This window comes from Labeo rohita, chromosome 5, assembly GCF_022985175.1.
Source record: "Labeo rohita strain BAU-BD-2019 chromosome 5, IGBB_LRoh.1.0, whole genome shotgun sequence".
Lineage (NCBI taxonomy): Eukaryota > Metazoa > Chordata > Actinopteri > Cypriniformes > Cyprinidae > Labeo > Labeo rohita.
In genome coordinates, this window is record NC_066873.1 from 1,372,699 (window position 1) to 1,388,616 (window position 15,918).

The 15,918-nt window shown below is 37.2% G+C and overlaps 2 protein-coding genes across 3 annotated transcripts; one reads left to right on the plus strand and one right to left on the minus strand.

Annotated features, from left to right (window-relative positions):
* Positions 1-339: 339 nt before the first annotated feature.
* zcchc8 (zinc finger, CCHC domain containing 8) lies at positions 340-9,171 on the minus strand. Of its 2 annotated transcripts, none has more exons than XM_051110510.1 (14): positions 8,946-9,171; positions 7,612-7,652; positions 7,451-7,525; positions 7,257-7,362; positions 7,099-7,176; positions 6,901-7,004; positions 6,709-6,774; positions 6,567-6,627; positions 6,294-6,421; positions 4,379-4,515; positions 4,030-4,139; positions 1,954-2,040; positions 1,750-1,861; positions 340-1,581 (listed from the first exon to the last, which is right to left on the minus strand). In XM_051110510.1, the coding sequence occupies exons 1-14, from the start codon at positions 9,129-9,131 to the stop codon at positions 728-730; spliced, it is 2,145 nt and encodes a 714-aa protein (XP_050966467.1). In that variant the 5' UTR covers positions 9,132-9,171; the 3' UTR covers positions 340-727. The 2 variants fall into 2 exon arrangements, with proteins under 2 accessions (XP_050966467.1, XP_050966468.1); XM_051110511.1 differs by having other exon boundaries at positions 1,750-1,858; positions 8,946-9,170.
* Positions 9,172-9,189: 18 nt separating this feature from the next.
* Positions 9,190-14,334, plus strand: si:ch211-110p13.9 (uncharacterized protein LOC562347 homolog). The gene is made up of 4 exons (XM_051110519.1): positions 9,190-9,535; positions 10,806-10,935; positions 11,026-11,159; positions 11,263-14,334. Exons 1-4 carry the CDS (start codon positions 9,413-9,415, stop codon positions 12,043-12,045), a joined length of 1,170 nt encoding a protein of 389 aa, XP_050966476.1. The 5' UTR covers positions 9,190-9,412; the 3' UTR covers positions 12,046-14,334.
* The last annotated feature ends 1,584 nt before the right edge of the window (positions 14,335-15,918 follow it).

The following is a 15,918-nucleotide window of genomic DNA, read 5'->3' on the forward strand; positions in this document are numbered from 1 at the left end:
TTGTGTGGTAATCAACATCACAGACAGATTAGCTAAACCTATTTTGAATGTAAAACATTCCTATAACACAAGTTCACAACAGCAAAAGTTAAATAAGCTGTTGGCAACAAACTTACCAAAAAAAAAAAAAAAAAAAAAAAAAGATAAAATAAAATAAATTACAGTAGTCAACATTTGAAGTGGATCAAAAAAAGTTAAAGTTGCCCTAAGACAAGAACGGGTATTGTTTTGGTTTTAGGACAACTGATGAAAGGTTTTGATCCACTTCAAATGTTGACTACTGTAGATGAGGTAAAAGACGCAGACCACAAGAAGCAAAGAAATGCATTAAAAGAACTGTGAAAATCTAAAGAGCAGTGATTTAATTTTACTACCAAGTTCAAGTTAAAACTTTTAATTCAGTGAGAATTCTTAAGAAACTTATGCTGAACGATATTCACAATAAATTACACAGATCTATGGCAGGCACACAAATCAGCATGACATGAGATGTAGCGATAACACGTGTAATTACAGAAAACAGAAAAACAAAAATAAAAAAAAACATTACCTACAGTCAGTTAACAATCAGGTACAAACCAAATGAAACCTTTTTGTGTTCTTAAAAATCACACGATAGCAGTAAAAAGATACAAAGCACCAAAGTAAAACTACATACAAAAGGACTGTAATTTAAGAAGAAAACATTGCTTGTCCACAGGTGGGCCGTAAAAACAGACGACTTCCATTATTTCTTGTTTTTGGCCTGATTTCTCGGGGAGCCTTTTAGTAAATCTCGAATCTTGAGGTAAACCCCTGTTGCTTCTGCCACCTCCGTAAACTCAGGCGTGTCCTCAAAAGGAATTATTCCTGCGGCAAATCTGCTCCGGTGTGGGACGAAAGTTACTTTATTTACGACGGGCTCCTCCGTATCGTCAGTCACTTGAGCGTTCGGCTCTTGCGTGCTGATCTGCGGAGCGTCTGAAGTTCCATTTGTTGCGTCATGATTACTGTTTTCCTCGTAAATTTCATCCAGGACGATAATATCACTCATCTCTGCTTGCAAATCGATCACGCTATCATTGATCGAATGCTTTTCCTGTCCCTCACTGGCGGTTTCATCCATCCTCTCATCCTCACAAACATTAGTTACTGGCTCCACAGGTGAAGATGGCGTGCTCTTGATTTCATATGTATGAATCGAATCCTCCATCTTTTCTCCGTCTTCCTCCGAGTCAAGTTTAAGTGAAGTGATGACGCTAGGGGAACTCGGGACGGGGGTCTCAGAAGCTCCAGCTTCAGAATCACTGTTGGTTGCAGTATCTGCTTTCTCAAGGGCCGCCCACAGAAGCCTTTGCTGCTCCTCTAGTTCCTCCAGAGTGAGCCCGTCCTCTGACTCCTCCCCCTCGGTCAATCCTCTCGCGTGAGTGGACGGGGAATCGTTTGTAGGCGGAGTCGGCGGTGGAGTTCCCTTAGGGATTGGTGGTGTGGATGGAGGCGTTCCCAGCGGTAGAGGAGGAGCGACGGATAAAGAGGCGGAGCCAGGAGGAAGTGGCGGGTGGAACTGGAAACCATCAGATCTAACCTGAGACGTGTCATGATCTGTAGGAGGTCAAACACTAAATCATTATGGTGTTTTTATTTGTTTATTTGAGTGATTATTAACCTTGATGTTTGACTAAATGAAAACTTTAATTTTACACATCAAAAAACTTTATAAGCACACAGGTTTAATGCAAATATAGTAACTATATAATTCAAATTGTGTACCTGACTCTAACTCCATATCTGATTCGTGGTTCCCTGAATTCGATCTCCGTTTCTTTGTCTTGATGGGTGTGGATTCAGACTCATGAGGTCTCTTACTGCAGCTGCCGCCCTGCTGAGCACAAACGGATGCACAAGCTCATCAATTATTTGGGAAATATGAATAAAGGACATAAACTAGGAAAACATACTATAACATGTTTTTACCGTTGGAAAGTTACTGCTTAAAAAAGCAGCAAAATTTTGCTTCCAGTGCTGAGGCTGCATTGGAATAGAACCGAAAGACCTGAAATCCTGTCAATAATAATAATTTAAAAAAACAAGCATTAGAATGTGATGGATTTAAATACATTTTATAAGAGGGAAACCCAGATTTACATCAGTGTGCATTAATTATGGACCAGATAATCTATAATACAAGCATAGTCATAAACAACATTTTTGTTCTTGGTGGTGTGTATATATATATATACATATATATATATATATATATACATATATATATATATATATATATATATATATATATATATATATATATATATATATATATATATATAAATATAAATATAAATATAAATATAAATATATGTAGATAGATAGATAGATGTAGATAGTCATGTGAAAAAGTTAGGACACCCTATTGAATTCCATGGTTTTTCGCATCAGGACATCATTAAAAAAAAAAAAAAAAAAACGGGTCCTTGGCTGGTCTTAATATTTCGAAAATAAAACCTCAGATGAACAACACCACATGACAAATTGCACCGTATCATTACTTACTAAACAAAAATAAAGCCAAAATGGAAAAGCCATGTGTGACAAAGTTAGGACAACCTTACTGTTAACATTGGAATTAAGACGGTAAATAACAGTCAAGCACTGCAGATCAAATACCTTTGATTAACTGATCATCATCAGTCTGAGCGCCTCTATAAAAGCAAAAGCTTCGGCAGTTTGCTGGTCTGGAGCCTTCAGGTGTGTGTTAACACAATGCCAAGGAGGTAAGACATCAGCAATCATCTTAGAGAAGCAATTGTTGCTGCCATCAATCTGAGAAGAGCAATAGGGCCATTTCCAAGCAACTTGAAGTTTATTCACAAGTGGAAAACATTTAAAACAGACACCTCTCCTTCCAGGAGTGGACGTCCCAGAAAATTCACCCCAAGATCAGACCGTGTAAAGCTCAGAGAAATGGCAGACAACCCAAGAATTACACCTCAGACTCTACAGGCCTTAGTTCACATGTTACATGATAAAGTTCATGAGAATAGCATTTGAAATATATGGGACAAAAATGTCATGTTTGGAAGGCTTGGCAGAAGAAAGCTTCATTGCAGCACTGCAGCACAGTTTAGGTCTGCAAAGTTGCATCTGAACAAAACACAAGTCTTCTAGAATAATGTCCTTTGAACAGACGAGACCGAAGTGGAGATGTTTGGCCATAATGCACAGCGCCAAGTTTGGTGAAAACCTAAAGAGCATATCAGCACAAACACCTCATACCAAAAGACAAGCATGCTGGAGGAGGGCTGATCATTTTGGGCTTGTTTTGTAGCCACAGGACCTGGGCACCTCACAGTCACTGAGTTGGCCATCAACTCCTCTGTATATCAAAGTATTCTAGAGTCAAATGCGAGGGCGCTGTCATGCAACAGGACAATGATCCCAAGCACACCAGCAAATCTACAACAGAATGGCTGAAAAGAAAAGAATCAAGGTGTTGCAATAGCCCAGTCCATGTCTAGAGCTCATCCTGACTCAAATGCAGTGGTGAGAGCTGTGCATAAGCAAATGCCCACAAACCTCAATAAACTGGAGCAACGCTGAAAAGAAGAGTGGTCCAAATTCCTCCAGAACGATGTGAGAGACTGATAAAGTCACACAGAAAATTAATGATTCAAGTTATTGCTGCTAAAAGTGGATCTACAGGCAACTGACTCATAGGGTGTCCTAACATTGTCACACATGGCCTTTCCCTCTTGGCTGCATTTTTCTTAAATAAATAATGACACTGTGTGATATGTCATGTGATACTGTTTATATGAGGATTTATTTTCCAAATTTTAAGACCTGCCAAGGACCAGACAATTTTTTATTAAGTCCTGATACAGAAAACCCATGAAATTCAATAGGGTGTCCTAACGTTTTCACATGACTGTACATACATTTTTTTTGTACAATTTCTTTCTATTATGTTCAATCCTAATGCAGCACTGTGCTCACATAATGCATGCAAACTGTTTAGTGTGCAATAAGAGAGTGTGGAGTGTGTACACTTACGTCTCTTACGCTGGGTGGTGCAGAACAATTGAAGCCAGGAAAGTCAACCAGCTTTGAGACATCATAAGATATCTTTTGGCTGTGGTTATTTTCATCTCCATCGTTTGATCCTTGCAAAGAAAAGCAAATAGTTCATTAATGGCAGAATATTCTACTTAAAACACACTATCTTTCCTTAATCATGCTTATGACAGGTGGAGATCTTGTGGCCAACTGCAAAAAACCCTTACACAAGAAAACCCTTAGTAATAATATCCATACTTTTACCAGCTACTACAATTAAGGGTTTTCATAACCTAAGGGATTTGAGAAACTAAACACTGGCCATAACAAAACAGAAATCTCTTACCATCATAGAGCATCAGGCCTGAGTTTTCCATTTCTGCCTCTTTTAACCAGCCGGGCGGGTATCCGAGCTCCCTCATGCGATAGATGAACGGAGGAAGCGTGTTTGTAGTGATCCCAAGAGCATCAAGGAGCTCTTGACTACACACAGACAATAAAAATATATTTCAGTTGAGTTACTTACATTACCAAATCAAAATATTTTGAGGAAAAACACTGGTGGAAAGACCAAATGCATTTTTGTTATTAGTGCTGGAGTCAAAATTCAGTGAGCTTGGAGCTTAAACAGGGATTCTGCAGGATATTTGAGCTTGAATGTAAGACTTTTAAAGACCGTTTTTAAGACCTGCACAAATAAAACCAGTTCACATTACAGCTCTGCGTGTTTGCTGGTAAAAAACATGGGTCGATTTTCGCAGTGGTCAAAACAAAAACAACAGCTGGCCCTTCAGGAGTGGCTGTTCCCGAGTTATGGAAACATGCAGCACTCATATTCACTGAAATCATAGCCTATTGAAATTTAACCGTCACATTAAGCTGCATCACAATTCTGGTCTTTCTGTCCCCAAATTTAAGACCTCTTGAAATTATTATCAAAACTTTCTTATGCAATTTTAGACTTATGGTCTTAAGTTTGATACAAATAAATAGAAGACTTTTTAAGGACCTGCAGAAATCCTGTTAAAAACAACATCACATGACATGAAAATGTGAGTCCAAGTCTGTTAGCTCTGACACCATCTGTGCACTAAAGCGTAATTCCTGACAGATATATTAAACGTATATACTAAAATGTACAGTGCATTTCTTTCTGAGGAAACGAACTGATATGAGAAAATGTACAAACAGGTCTATAATTTTTGAAAGTCAACTTCTCCTAACACACACAAGTCTTTGATTCCCTGTTTGAGCACACACCATATGGCATTAAAGACACAGCAGACACACTGGATGACAGTGCAGACGAATAGTACAGCAGTCTAAAATCTATAGTGTGGACTCAGTGTCCCTCATCACTGGGAAAACTACAGAAATATTACTGGTGTCCATTTTTTTTTATTTGTTTTCAAATGCAATATTTATTAACCCATTAACTAAAGTTGGAAATACACAAAATTATCAATAAATAAATAAAGTTAAAGTGCAAAGTTAAAACCAGACAGGTGAAGTTGGCAAGACAAATTCTGATGTGGGCTGTCATTAAAAATATAAGATATTTGTGTTTTGAAAATGAATGAAAGTTGGTTTGGAACAACATGAGGGTGAGTAAATGATGACAGAATTTTCATTTCATTAGTTTGGATGAACTAATCATTGAATGCAATGAAAGCAGAGTTCTAGATGTTACACCAGTTCATTGATTAGTTACGCATATGCCGTGAACCTCACAGTCACTTGACTGATATTTTTGACTGTTTCCTCAAATGTTCAATTTTGGGGGCTATTTGTGGGTAAACCTTCTTTAATTTATTAATCTTCTAATAAAAATGAATGCCTGCCTATCTCTCTCTATGTTATTTTAGTAGAGAAATTGATTCTTCAGAGATGCAAACAAGACACGGTTCCAATGCTTTGTGTTTGGCTCAGAGAGCTGATAAACAACAAATACAAACTGTGATTTATCATGGCATTTTAGATTGTTTTGGCTGAATCTGGAAGTCTCTCATAGGCCATGTAGAAATAAGATCACTTCATGTCTTTCACATTAAATGCTTTTATGATGTAATCAACTGTGATATTTTAAAAGTTTGAACATCCTTATATTACTTTATTAGACACATTGGCCTTTGACACTCTTTACACTGTTTTGTTTTTACTTCTGTTAATTTCAATCCACCGTACTGTTGTTTTGTCTTCTGAGACTTTTTTGTGTTTAAATGTTTGCTTTACATGAAAACTACGGTAAATAAAGACCTGACCTCATTATTCCTGGCTTGTACTTTGCGAAGCGCTCCTCGACCTCTTCTGCATGGTAGCGCTGGTTGCTCTGGTTGTTATTCTGCGAAAACTCCTTCCTCTTTTCATTGATACGAGCCATATCTTTGGGCTTGAACAGTGAGAAAAGACTGATTTATAACTCAGACATACATGATCTTACATTGATTTCAAAACATAATAATGTATTCTAGTATTATTCTAGTACTAGTATTAATCTAGTATTAACAGAAACACTGTGTGTAAAGAAAAAAGACCTCTGGACAGTCTCGCAGATGATGGTCCTCAGAACAGCAGTTAAAACAGCACGGTTTCGGCCTGTAAAGACAGAAAGAAAATGAGCAAAACACAAGCATGAGTCTGACAACACCACAGATCAATATATCATCAACATCAAACCTTTTCTCCTTTATCTGCACTTCTTGGCCTTCGATGGCAATGATCTGGCCAAAGACCTGCTGGTATCTTTGCAACAGTGATTCAGGAGCAGTGACGTATATAGACATGATTCAAACAGACTAAAAGCATGGTCTAAATGAACAAGAGCAGAGGATGCATGAGTGCACAGCTGGCTGTAAATATTTAGGATACTTGGGAACCTCCCATCCGTCAGTCAGCTGGGGGTTTTCATTCAGCAGCGGCTGGCCGAGTTTATCAACACAGAAGTTGGTGAAGTATAAAACACTCCCTATCATCTAAAAAAAAAAACAAAACAAGAAGTACAGGTTTTATTTGTGGTGGTTCAGTAATTGCATAACTGGTGCTATGTCAACGGTTTGTAGAACTCACACTGAAAGCATTTTTTATATGCTTGGAGTCACTGGACGTCTTCACTTTGTAGCTCTCCTCCATAACGAAACTTGAATTCTATGAACATTGAAAAAACAGCATTTACGCTTACTGATGAAGACTACTGTAAGAAACGACCAGTGACATTAACGGCGTACATGTGGCTTGACATTGGGAGCAGAGCCGTCTGGATCGTTTTTGCACTCTTGTAGTCTCTTCTGGACAAGACAGCAGATGAAGTCCTCCATTTCTGTCCGACACTGCCTAAACACACACAAAGAGAATTAATCAAAAACACTGATATTTTGGGAAAAAAAACACTAAAATCAAGGGTGGTGCAGAAAACACCTACTTGGAAATGAGGTTGTTTCCATAGTTAATTTGACAAAGCGGCCCATCGATTTTGGAATCTTCTATTTTTACACCCCTGGGATTAAAAATGACCAATAGTCAATAAATGTGAATGAACGCTCAGTTTAATCATATACTGAAATAAGCTCATACTTTACTCACGTAGGACGGCTTAATATGTTTAACTTTCTCTTCAGTTCCTCATGTGGATCATCATTAAGGTACAAATTTGAGACACGCAACAAAAAACAAAAACAGACACAGACAACAAGAAGAGACTAAAATAATAAATGTTACACTTACTAGGGACACACAAAATATTGATAACCATATAATAAGTCATAAAAAAAAAAAAAAAAATCATTATTTGTCTGGTTATAAAATGACATTAAAGCTTATTTGTGAAAGACATGTTTCTAAACACTACACATTCATATTTTTTCCTGTACATTATGCCTGATGTTATTTGCAGAATGTGAAAGATTGGAGTTTCAGTATGCTTTGCGTATAAAAAAAGCATCACAAATCAGAATAATGACAGCATAAGAGTTATAATATGGATCAAAGACCGTACCAGTCAAGAGTGTTTGAACAGTCAAATTGTTTTATATTTTTAAAGAAGTCTCTCTGCTCACCAAGTCTGCATTTATTTGATCTAAATATTGCTGCTTTTGCTGTATTTGTGAAAATGTCATTTATTCCGGTGATGTTAAAGCTGAATTTTTTTGCATCATTACTCCAGTCACATGATCCCTCAGAAAGCATTCTAATACTCTGATTTACTGTTGAAGAAACATTTATTATTATTATCAATATTTAAAACAGTTGAGTACATTTACTGATGAATAGAATGATCTAAAGATCAACATTATTCATTATTATAGAAATAAATCCATTTAACAAGGATACTTTAAACTGATCAAAAGTGATGATAAAGACATTTATACTGTTTCTAAAAAAATCTACTTCAGATAAATGCTGTTCTTCTGAACTTTCTATTCGTCAAAGAAACCTGAACAAATTCAGCTACTCAGCTGTTTTTAACATAATAATAATAGTAAATGTTTTTTGAGCAGCCAAACAGAACTTTGGAGCGATTTGTGAAGGGTCATGTGACTGGAGTAATGAGGCTAAAACTCAGCTTTGAAATCACAGGAATAAATGACATTTTAAAAGATATTCAAAGAGAAAGCAGTTGTTTTAAATAGTAAAACTGTACTGTTTTTGCTGTACTTTGGATGAGCAGAAGAGACTTCTTTAAAAACATTAAATATCGTTACTGACTGGTGGTGTAAATATAAGATATTCTCTGCTGTCGCTGCAAACGGAATCCTGTTTCTTCTATCGTTAATGGACCTAACAAACACCCACACGTGTCTCTGCACTGGCTTGTGATGAAGACAATCAGTTGTACACTGATAATAAGAGCGGAACAGCAGCTGTGTGGAGCAGTGAGTGTGTTCGGGTGTTTGGGTGAAGCTCGGCGCGGTAAGGATATTCTCCGCGTTCAGCCGCTCGATCGTTTCCTCGCACTCCTGTAATGTGTGTCGCAGCTCCCGCAGTCGCGCTGAACTCTCGCCCTCTTCATCATCCTCAGCTTCATCTGTGATATGGCCGAGCTCTGGCGCTTTCTCTTCGAACTGCTCGAATAATTCGCTGTCTCCAAACTCCACCGCAGCCATGTTTGATGACCACGACCTGCGACGCGTGCGGTTCAAAGGGCAAATCCTACAACGCGATGACGCGTGACCGCTGATTGGCTGAGACCACAATCAGGAAGTAGTGTAACGTTACATTTAAACATGCAAACAAACTGTTCGTAGCGAAAGCGGACTCTGTGTTGCAGTTCTGAGATGACGGTGAAGAGCAGTCGTGCAGCGCGTCTGCAATAAAAACACTTAATTTGTTCAGTGTTTTAACATGTTTGTTGCTCTCTGTCCGACTGTGGTGTGTTTACTCCATCATGATGTCTGCAGCAGTGTCTCTCATCAGTATGTCTCATTGGGAGTGTGGGAAAAGGAGGATACGGTTCTTGTATCTTACAAAAAACAACTCGTTTAGTGTTGCTAAACCGAGCACAAATGAGGTGAGTGTGCCAGCAGTGTTAAATGCATGTACACATGACAGAATTGTATTTGTAAATCACTCATTATTAGAATGGCAATGTTTTGCATTCTAGTTTTGCTTTGTATTTACACAAATAACTACTGACTGGTCCATCTTTGATGATTGTGACACTGTACTTTACAACCAGTAATTTAAAACAAACAAACTTTAAATGAAATATCATATTTTTGTTTGATATTCACAGTTGTTTGGGGATTTGGGGATATATTGCATGTTAAAATGTAGTTTTTTTTTTTTTTTTTTTTTTTTGGACCAGTTTTAAAATTTGATTCCATTTTTGTTTCTTGAAATCCACCCTTCAGCTGGCATCAGAATAATAGTATCCCAATCTTACTAAAACGTTTGGAACAACACACTGTTGATTAAATCCAGATCAAAACCTGAATTGAATTTTGTGATTTAATCAAAATTCAGAATCCTTTTTTTCTTTTCAACACTGCAAAAAAGGCTCATCTTACTTAGTATTTTTGTCTCGTTTCTAGTCAAAACATGTAAAAATTCATAAATGAAGATGCATCGACTAGAAAAGCAAAACGCTACAAGATATTTAGTCTTGTTTTAAGCAAAATGCACTTAATTTAGTTTTTTACCCCCTAGAAATAAGTAAAATGATCTGCTAATGGGGCAAGTCAAATATTCTTAAAACAAGTGTATTTTACTCAGTCCTCTGGCAGATAATTTTACTTATTTTAAGCAAACAGCACTTAATTTAGTGATTTTTTTTCCCCTAGAAAAAAAGACAAAATATCTTGTCATTTTGCTTATCTAGTAAATGCATCTTAATTTAAGAATTGTTAGATATTTTGATTAGAAACAAGACAAAAATACTACACAAGATAAGCCTATTTGCAGTGAACAAACTAATTTTCAAGATCCAGTCTGATGGCCAAAATCCGATCAGAAAAAATAAATATATATATATAAGCTAGTTTTTCCAGCTAGTATTTACCTTTTCTTGATAATTAATACATTAAATGTGTGTATTAATATAATGTAACGTAATGTACATTAACTCTTTAATTTATGTGAAGTTTATTATTGTTCATAATGAACTTTTCTTCTTCTTCTACATAATCTATATAATAGAGACAGACAGTTTTTTTTTTTTGTTTTTTGTTTTGTAGGAACAGATGATTTCTCAAAAAAAAAGTTAATTAATGTATGAGCATTGATTTTGTGTGATCAAATAATTCTTCTAATTAATAACTTTTTTTTTTGTCTCTTTGTAGGATGAGATGATCCCTCTCTTTCTCGGAGCTGATCTGTTTTCAGACACAGACGTTCGCAGTGAAAACCAGCCCAGATATCATGCCAAATTTGCTAAACGAGGATTGGCAACTAAGCTGGTTTTCCCATCAGGTATGTGTTGATCAATTTTCTTGACCTGGTCGATTGATGGGTTAATTAGAGCGTGTGTCAGAGGTTAATATTTCTCATATTGATCTCCAGACTGCAGATTCCAAGGGCTGCGTCTTCCTCGCTCCAGCAACAGTCTGTGGTTCTACAGCGTTCACGGAGTTTTTCGAGTAGCGTTTGAACTGTATGGCAAACAAGATCAGCTCTCAATTATGGAGTCATTTCAGGTAACATAAGTCATTTTATGATTTTTATTATCTATTCTTGTATCACTAACATTTCTAATAAATAGTTTTTTGTTTATGTTTTTTAAATAATTGTGTTTATAAGGATCTGTGGAAATCTCGAATAAATGACAACAACTTGAGCATGACCTATCATCTCGGTGCCCAGGACGTTCAACCCCCAAATAATCAAGAGGCGCGAACAGTTTTGGAAAATAACAATACATGTTCATCATACCAAGTTCATCGGGACTCTAACGAAGGAGAAACAAACTTCTTTCCAATAAGCACAGATCAGTCAGATATCTCATCATCTTCAGACCATGACTACTGCTCCTCAGAGCAAACAAACTTAAGCCCGTCTGCTTCACTTGCGCAGAAACTTCACAGCCTAGGAGAGAAAGTGAAGGTATTAACGAATATCGAAGCAGAACACTTAAAGACTGCCACAAAGATCCTGGACTATGTTGAGTGCTGTATTACTGGGATGATTGATGAGGAAAGACTGATGGAAACTGTGATGGCGCTGTTTCAAACTCATTTTCAGAGCTACTCCGTCTACTCGAGCAGTCTGCTGAAGGCTGTGGCAGGTTGGCTCGGCCAGCAGTTCAATGCAGCCAACGGCACCATCAGCCACCGCGTGGAAGGCTTTAAGGCTCAACACATCGAGCACATTACGAACCTGCCGCCTCCAGAGGAGCTGGCAACTGAACTTTTCCCAGAGGCGATGCGAAATCTTCTCGCGCACTGGATGGGTCTCAGTGACGAGGCAGAGAACTGGAAAAGACACAGCGAATACCCCATTTTATTGCTTATCCTAGAGTTTGCCAATCACAATCTCATCACAGGAGTGGCCCATGTACTGTATTCTAGTCTAATATGCAAATAAGCGTACTTTGATGAAGGTTATACAGAGAGGTGGACAGTAGTGAAGTATTTTTATTTTTCTTTAAAAGTACTTTTCAAGTGTCTGTATTTAATCAAAGTGTTTTTCTTTACTTCACAGAAGGGTCTTATCTAGCGAAACAATCAGTTATTTTCATTCTAAAAAATACAATTTAAATACTTTTTATTCTCAAATGCTCGTCTTGTCTTGCTCTCCCTGAGCTCTGTGTATTCTGACTCAAGGCAGTTAGGGTATGTCGAAAAACTTCATATTTTCATATTTTCTCCCTCAACTTCAAAAATCATTTCAAAATCATCCTACATCACTGCAGAAGTACCGACACAGTCTTTACAAAGTGAACATGTGAAGAAGATCAAACACCCTTAACAAAAGGGAGAGGGAAAACATGAGATGGGAGTTTTTTGACATACCCTAACTTTCCAGGCAGAGTAAGACAAGACGAGACATTACAAAGTATATAAATTGTATTATTTTTATGAAAATAACCGATCATTTTGACCCTTCTTCCTCAGCTGGGATCGTTTACAACCGCATTTGTGATCGTTGAAGCTGCATTTAAACTGACTTTTGGAAGTTCGAAATCGGGTTGACATTATCCGTAAATTGTTTTTCTGGAAGTGGACTTCTCCTTTAAGTCCTCTTTAAAAGAATGAAACCCAGACCCCTTTAAGTGGACCAAGTGAAAAGGACCCAGTTTTCTTTATGTTCACACTGTCGCTGTTCCTGAAAGAGGACTTGGATCCTTTTTTGTCCCACTTAAGCAGTAATGGTGTCTCAGACCTCTTTGTTCTCTTTGACTGTTGCTTTTTGGATCTAGTCCAGTTTAGTGTTTGATGACTGACATTATGGCCTCCAAAATTTTAATTTTTTACTTTTTTTTTTTTTTTTTTTTTTTTTTTTTTTTTTACATCTTTTGCACAAAAAAATATAAGTTTTGTACACCTTTGTAATATTTAATCTGAATTGTTTTCCCTGTTTATTTTATAGCACACCTGACTTTAAAACCTGCAGTGCTCATGTTTATTCAATTAAATCATAGCCTTTTTCATTTTAATAATCACATTATGCTGTATGGCAGTACTTGTCTTTTGGTCCCCACTGCACTTTTTATGGCCTTAAAATTGGTGCAGTTAAATTTAAGTCTTTACAAAGACCTGTGGAAAAAAGCATTGATGGCTTTGGGGTAGGAAAAAAAATAAAATGGACAAATAAAATAAAACATAATAAACTACTTTAATTTTTTTTCAGGTACAGTATAGGTATCCTTAAAAGCAACATTTAAGTAAGAAATATAATAATCAAATGAAAAAAATGAAAATGCATATTATTAACCCGTATAAATAACATGGATTCTACTAATTCTCATATTAGGCTGCTGTACTAGAACTACAGTAATGCACAGATCAGTATATTGATACACATGTGATTTCTTTCCCAGATGTGTACATTCGATTGAGACAAACCAACTGTGTATATGTCAACCATGGGTGCTTTTGACAGTTTAAACACAATATATGCTAAAGAGAGTGTAGTTTAGTGCATACTCATAAAATATCAGAAAGCTTAAACTAACAAGGCACATAGCCACATCACTCTTACACAGTCTGAAAGCGGTTAAAATTAAAATAAACGCGTGTACCTTGCGAGCGAAAAATTTGTAGCAATCTGCCAGAAAAAGCATTCATTATAAACAGCTGATTTGTACAAAGACATCTGATGACCATGATCTAAGAGATGGGGCAGCTTATTGTACACTTTCTCCTCAACACAACATCAACAGTGGTGAGAGTATCTACGGTAGAAGGGTTTATACACACCAAGTGTGTACTTGTGCTCTTTTAGCGAGACGTGGCAATTAATTTGGCGGGTGACTCTCACAGTGCATTATGGGTATTCCCTAGCCTTAGGGGCCGTTCACACAGAACGCGTTTTTCCATTCCAATGTGTGTTTTTTGCAGGGCCTCTCACGAGCGCCGCGTTTTTAAGACGACGTGTCAAGTTAAAAGAATTTCAACTTTTACACGCAGCCAGTCAGTTCCAAAGCAGTGGACCAATCAGAAGAACTCGGAGGCGGGGCAAACATTGCCAGCTGCTGTTTACAGTAGCAAGTTGTAGGGGTGTAAGAAAATATCGATACACATGTATATCGCGATATTTTGTTTGGCGATTGTGTTTAGATTCTCAAGAACGGAATATCGATATTAAAAAAAAATAAATAAATCATACAAGATTCATGACAGTTGCTTCATTTTGAGCGTATATCCTGACCGCTAGATTGCAGTCTTCTTATCTCTGAACTTAAACAGTGACAAGAAATACTAGCATAAGGGCACGCCGCTAATAGGACACAGCAAGCAACGGAACCACTGCGCGGCCGCCACCCGTGTGTGCAGCAGAAGCGGCCCATGCTGCTGAGCGTCCCGTGAAAAGGCCTTCGCACCGGGCGCGGTGGGGTAGCTGCTGCTTTCTCTCGTGGTGGGGTTGTTTTGTGCAATTGAGACGGTTTCGCGCTGCGGTCTTGGCAATTCCACGCGGAGCATAATTATAATCTGAAAAACTTGCAAAATCCAAAAGTTGCGAAATTCTCAGAACAAAAAGGTTCTCAGAATGTCCAATATCTGTATTTATTTTTGTTACTTTTCGTTACTTTTTGTTACTTTTGTTTTCTTTAGAAATCCTGTAAGCACTTTATTTTTTATTGATATTAAGCAGAAGTAATTCTTAAGTTCAGATCAAAATTATCTGACATGGTTACAATTGAAAACTTAAATTGTAAAGCAGGGTCGAAAAAAAAACATATGGTCTGTTTATAAAAGCTTACATTTTATTCTTTAATAACTAAAGAATCTTGCAAGCCCCCCTTTACTTGTACTGCACAAAAAGTGATTCAATAGCATTGAATGGTTTGCATTTGGTGGTGTGTTCTTAATCACAGCTTTCCTGAAATTATGTCCTATTCATAAAATAAGAATATCGCAATGTATCGCAGTATATCATACCGCAACCCCTGTATCGTAATACATATCGTATCGCCAGATTCTTGGCAATACACAGCCCTAGCAAGCTGGCATGACAACGGTTTTATTTGACTGCAACATGGCAGATCATAGTGGCTGTGTTCAGATACCCTGAATTATATAACCTTTCTTCAAGCGATTATCACAACTTGTTCCTTAAAATATCCCAGAAATGTCTCTGTCACTGAATTGAATATTGTCGTTATTGCACCACGTCTCAAAAGCGTGTCTCGAGACCCTTGCATTCTACGCTGCACTTTTTTTACAACCATTCCTGAGTGCTGCGTCTCTCACTTTTAGATGCAAAGACACAAGAGTAATCCAGGGACAAGCGAGGGTCGATCGGCGAAGAACGTAATCCAGGGTATGAGGTAAACGGGCAATCCAAATAGACAGACTAGTGTTCATACGAGGGGCGAACGGAGTCTGAAACGGAAAGACAAAGGGTAATCCAAAACAGGCAATGATAATTCCAGGGCAGGCTGCTGACTAGACCAGACGAGATAACAGGCTAGGATAAACAAGACAAAACTAGACTTCTGTTTTTTTAAACTTCCTTTTATTCTTTTTCGATCATTTTCAGTGTTGTTAAATGCAAAAATTACATTAATGAAACTATTGTCTGTTGGCTGTTTTATTCCAAAATATCTCAAAACAGTTCAGTATTGTAACAGGGGAGATATAAATATCACTCATCTTAAAATGGTATAATTCTCAGCTGTTTTGAATGGATGACAGCAAGGTTTGTCTTCAAATTGTCCAACAAGTCATAGGGAAAATTATGTTAATTATAATTTCATATTAAATAAATAACATTATATAAAAATAAGTGTCTAAA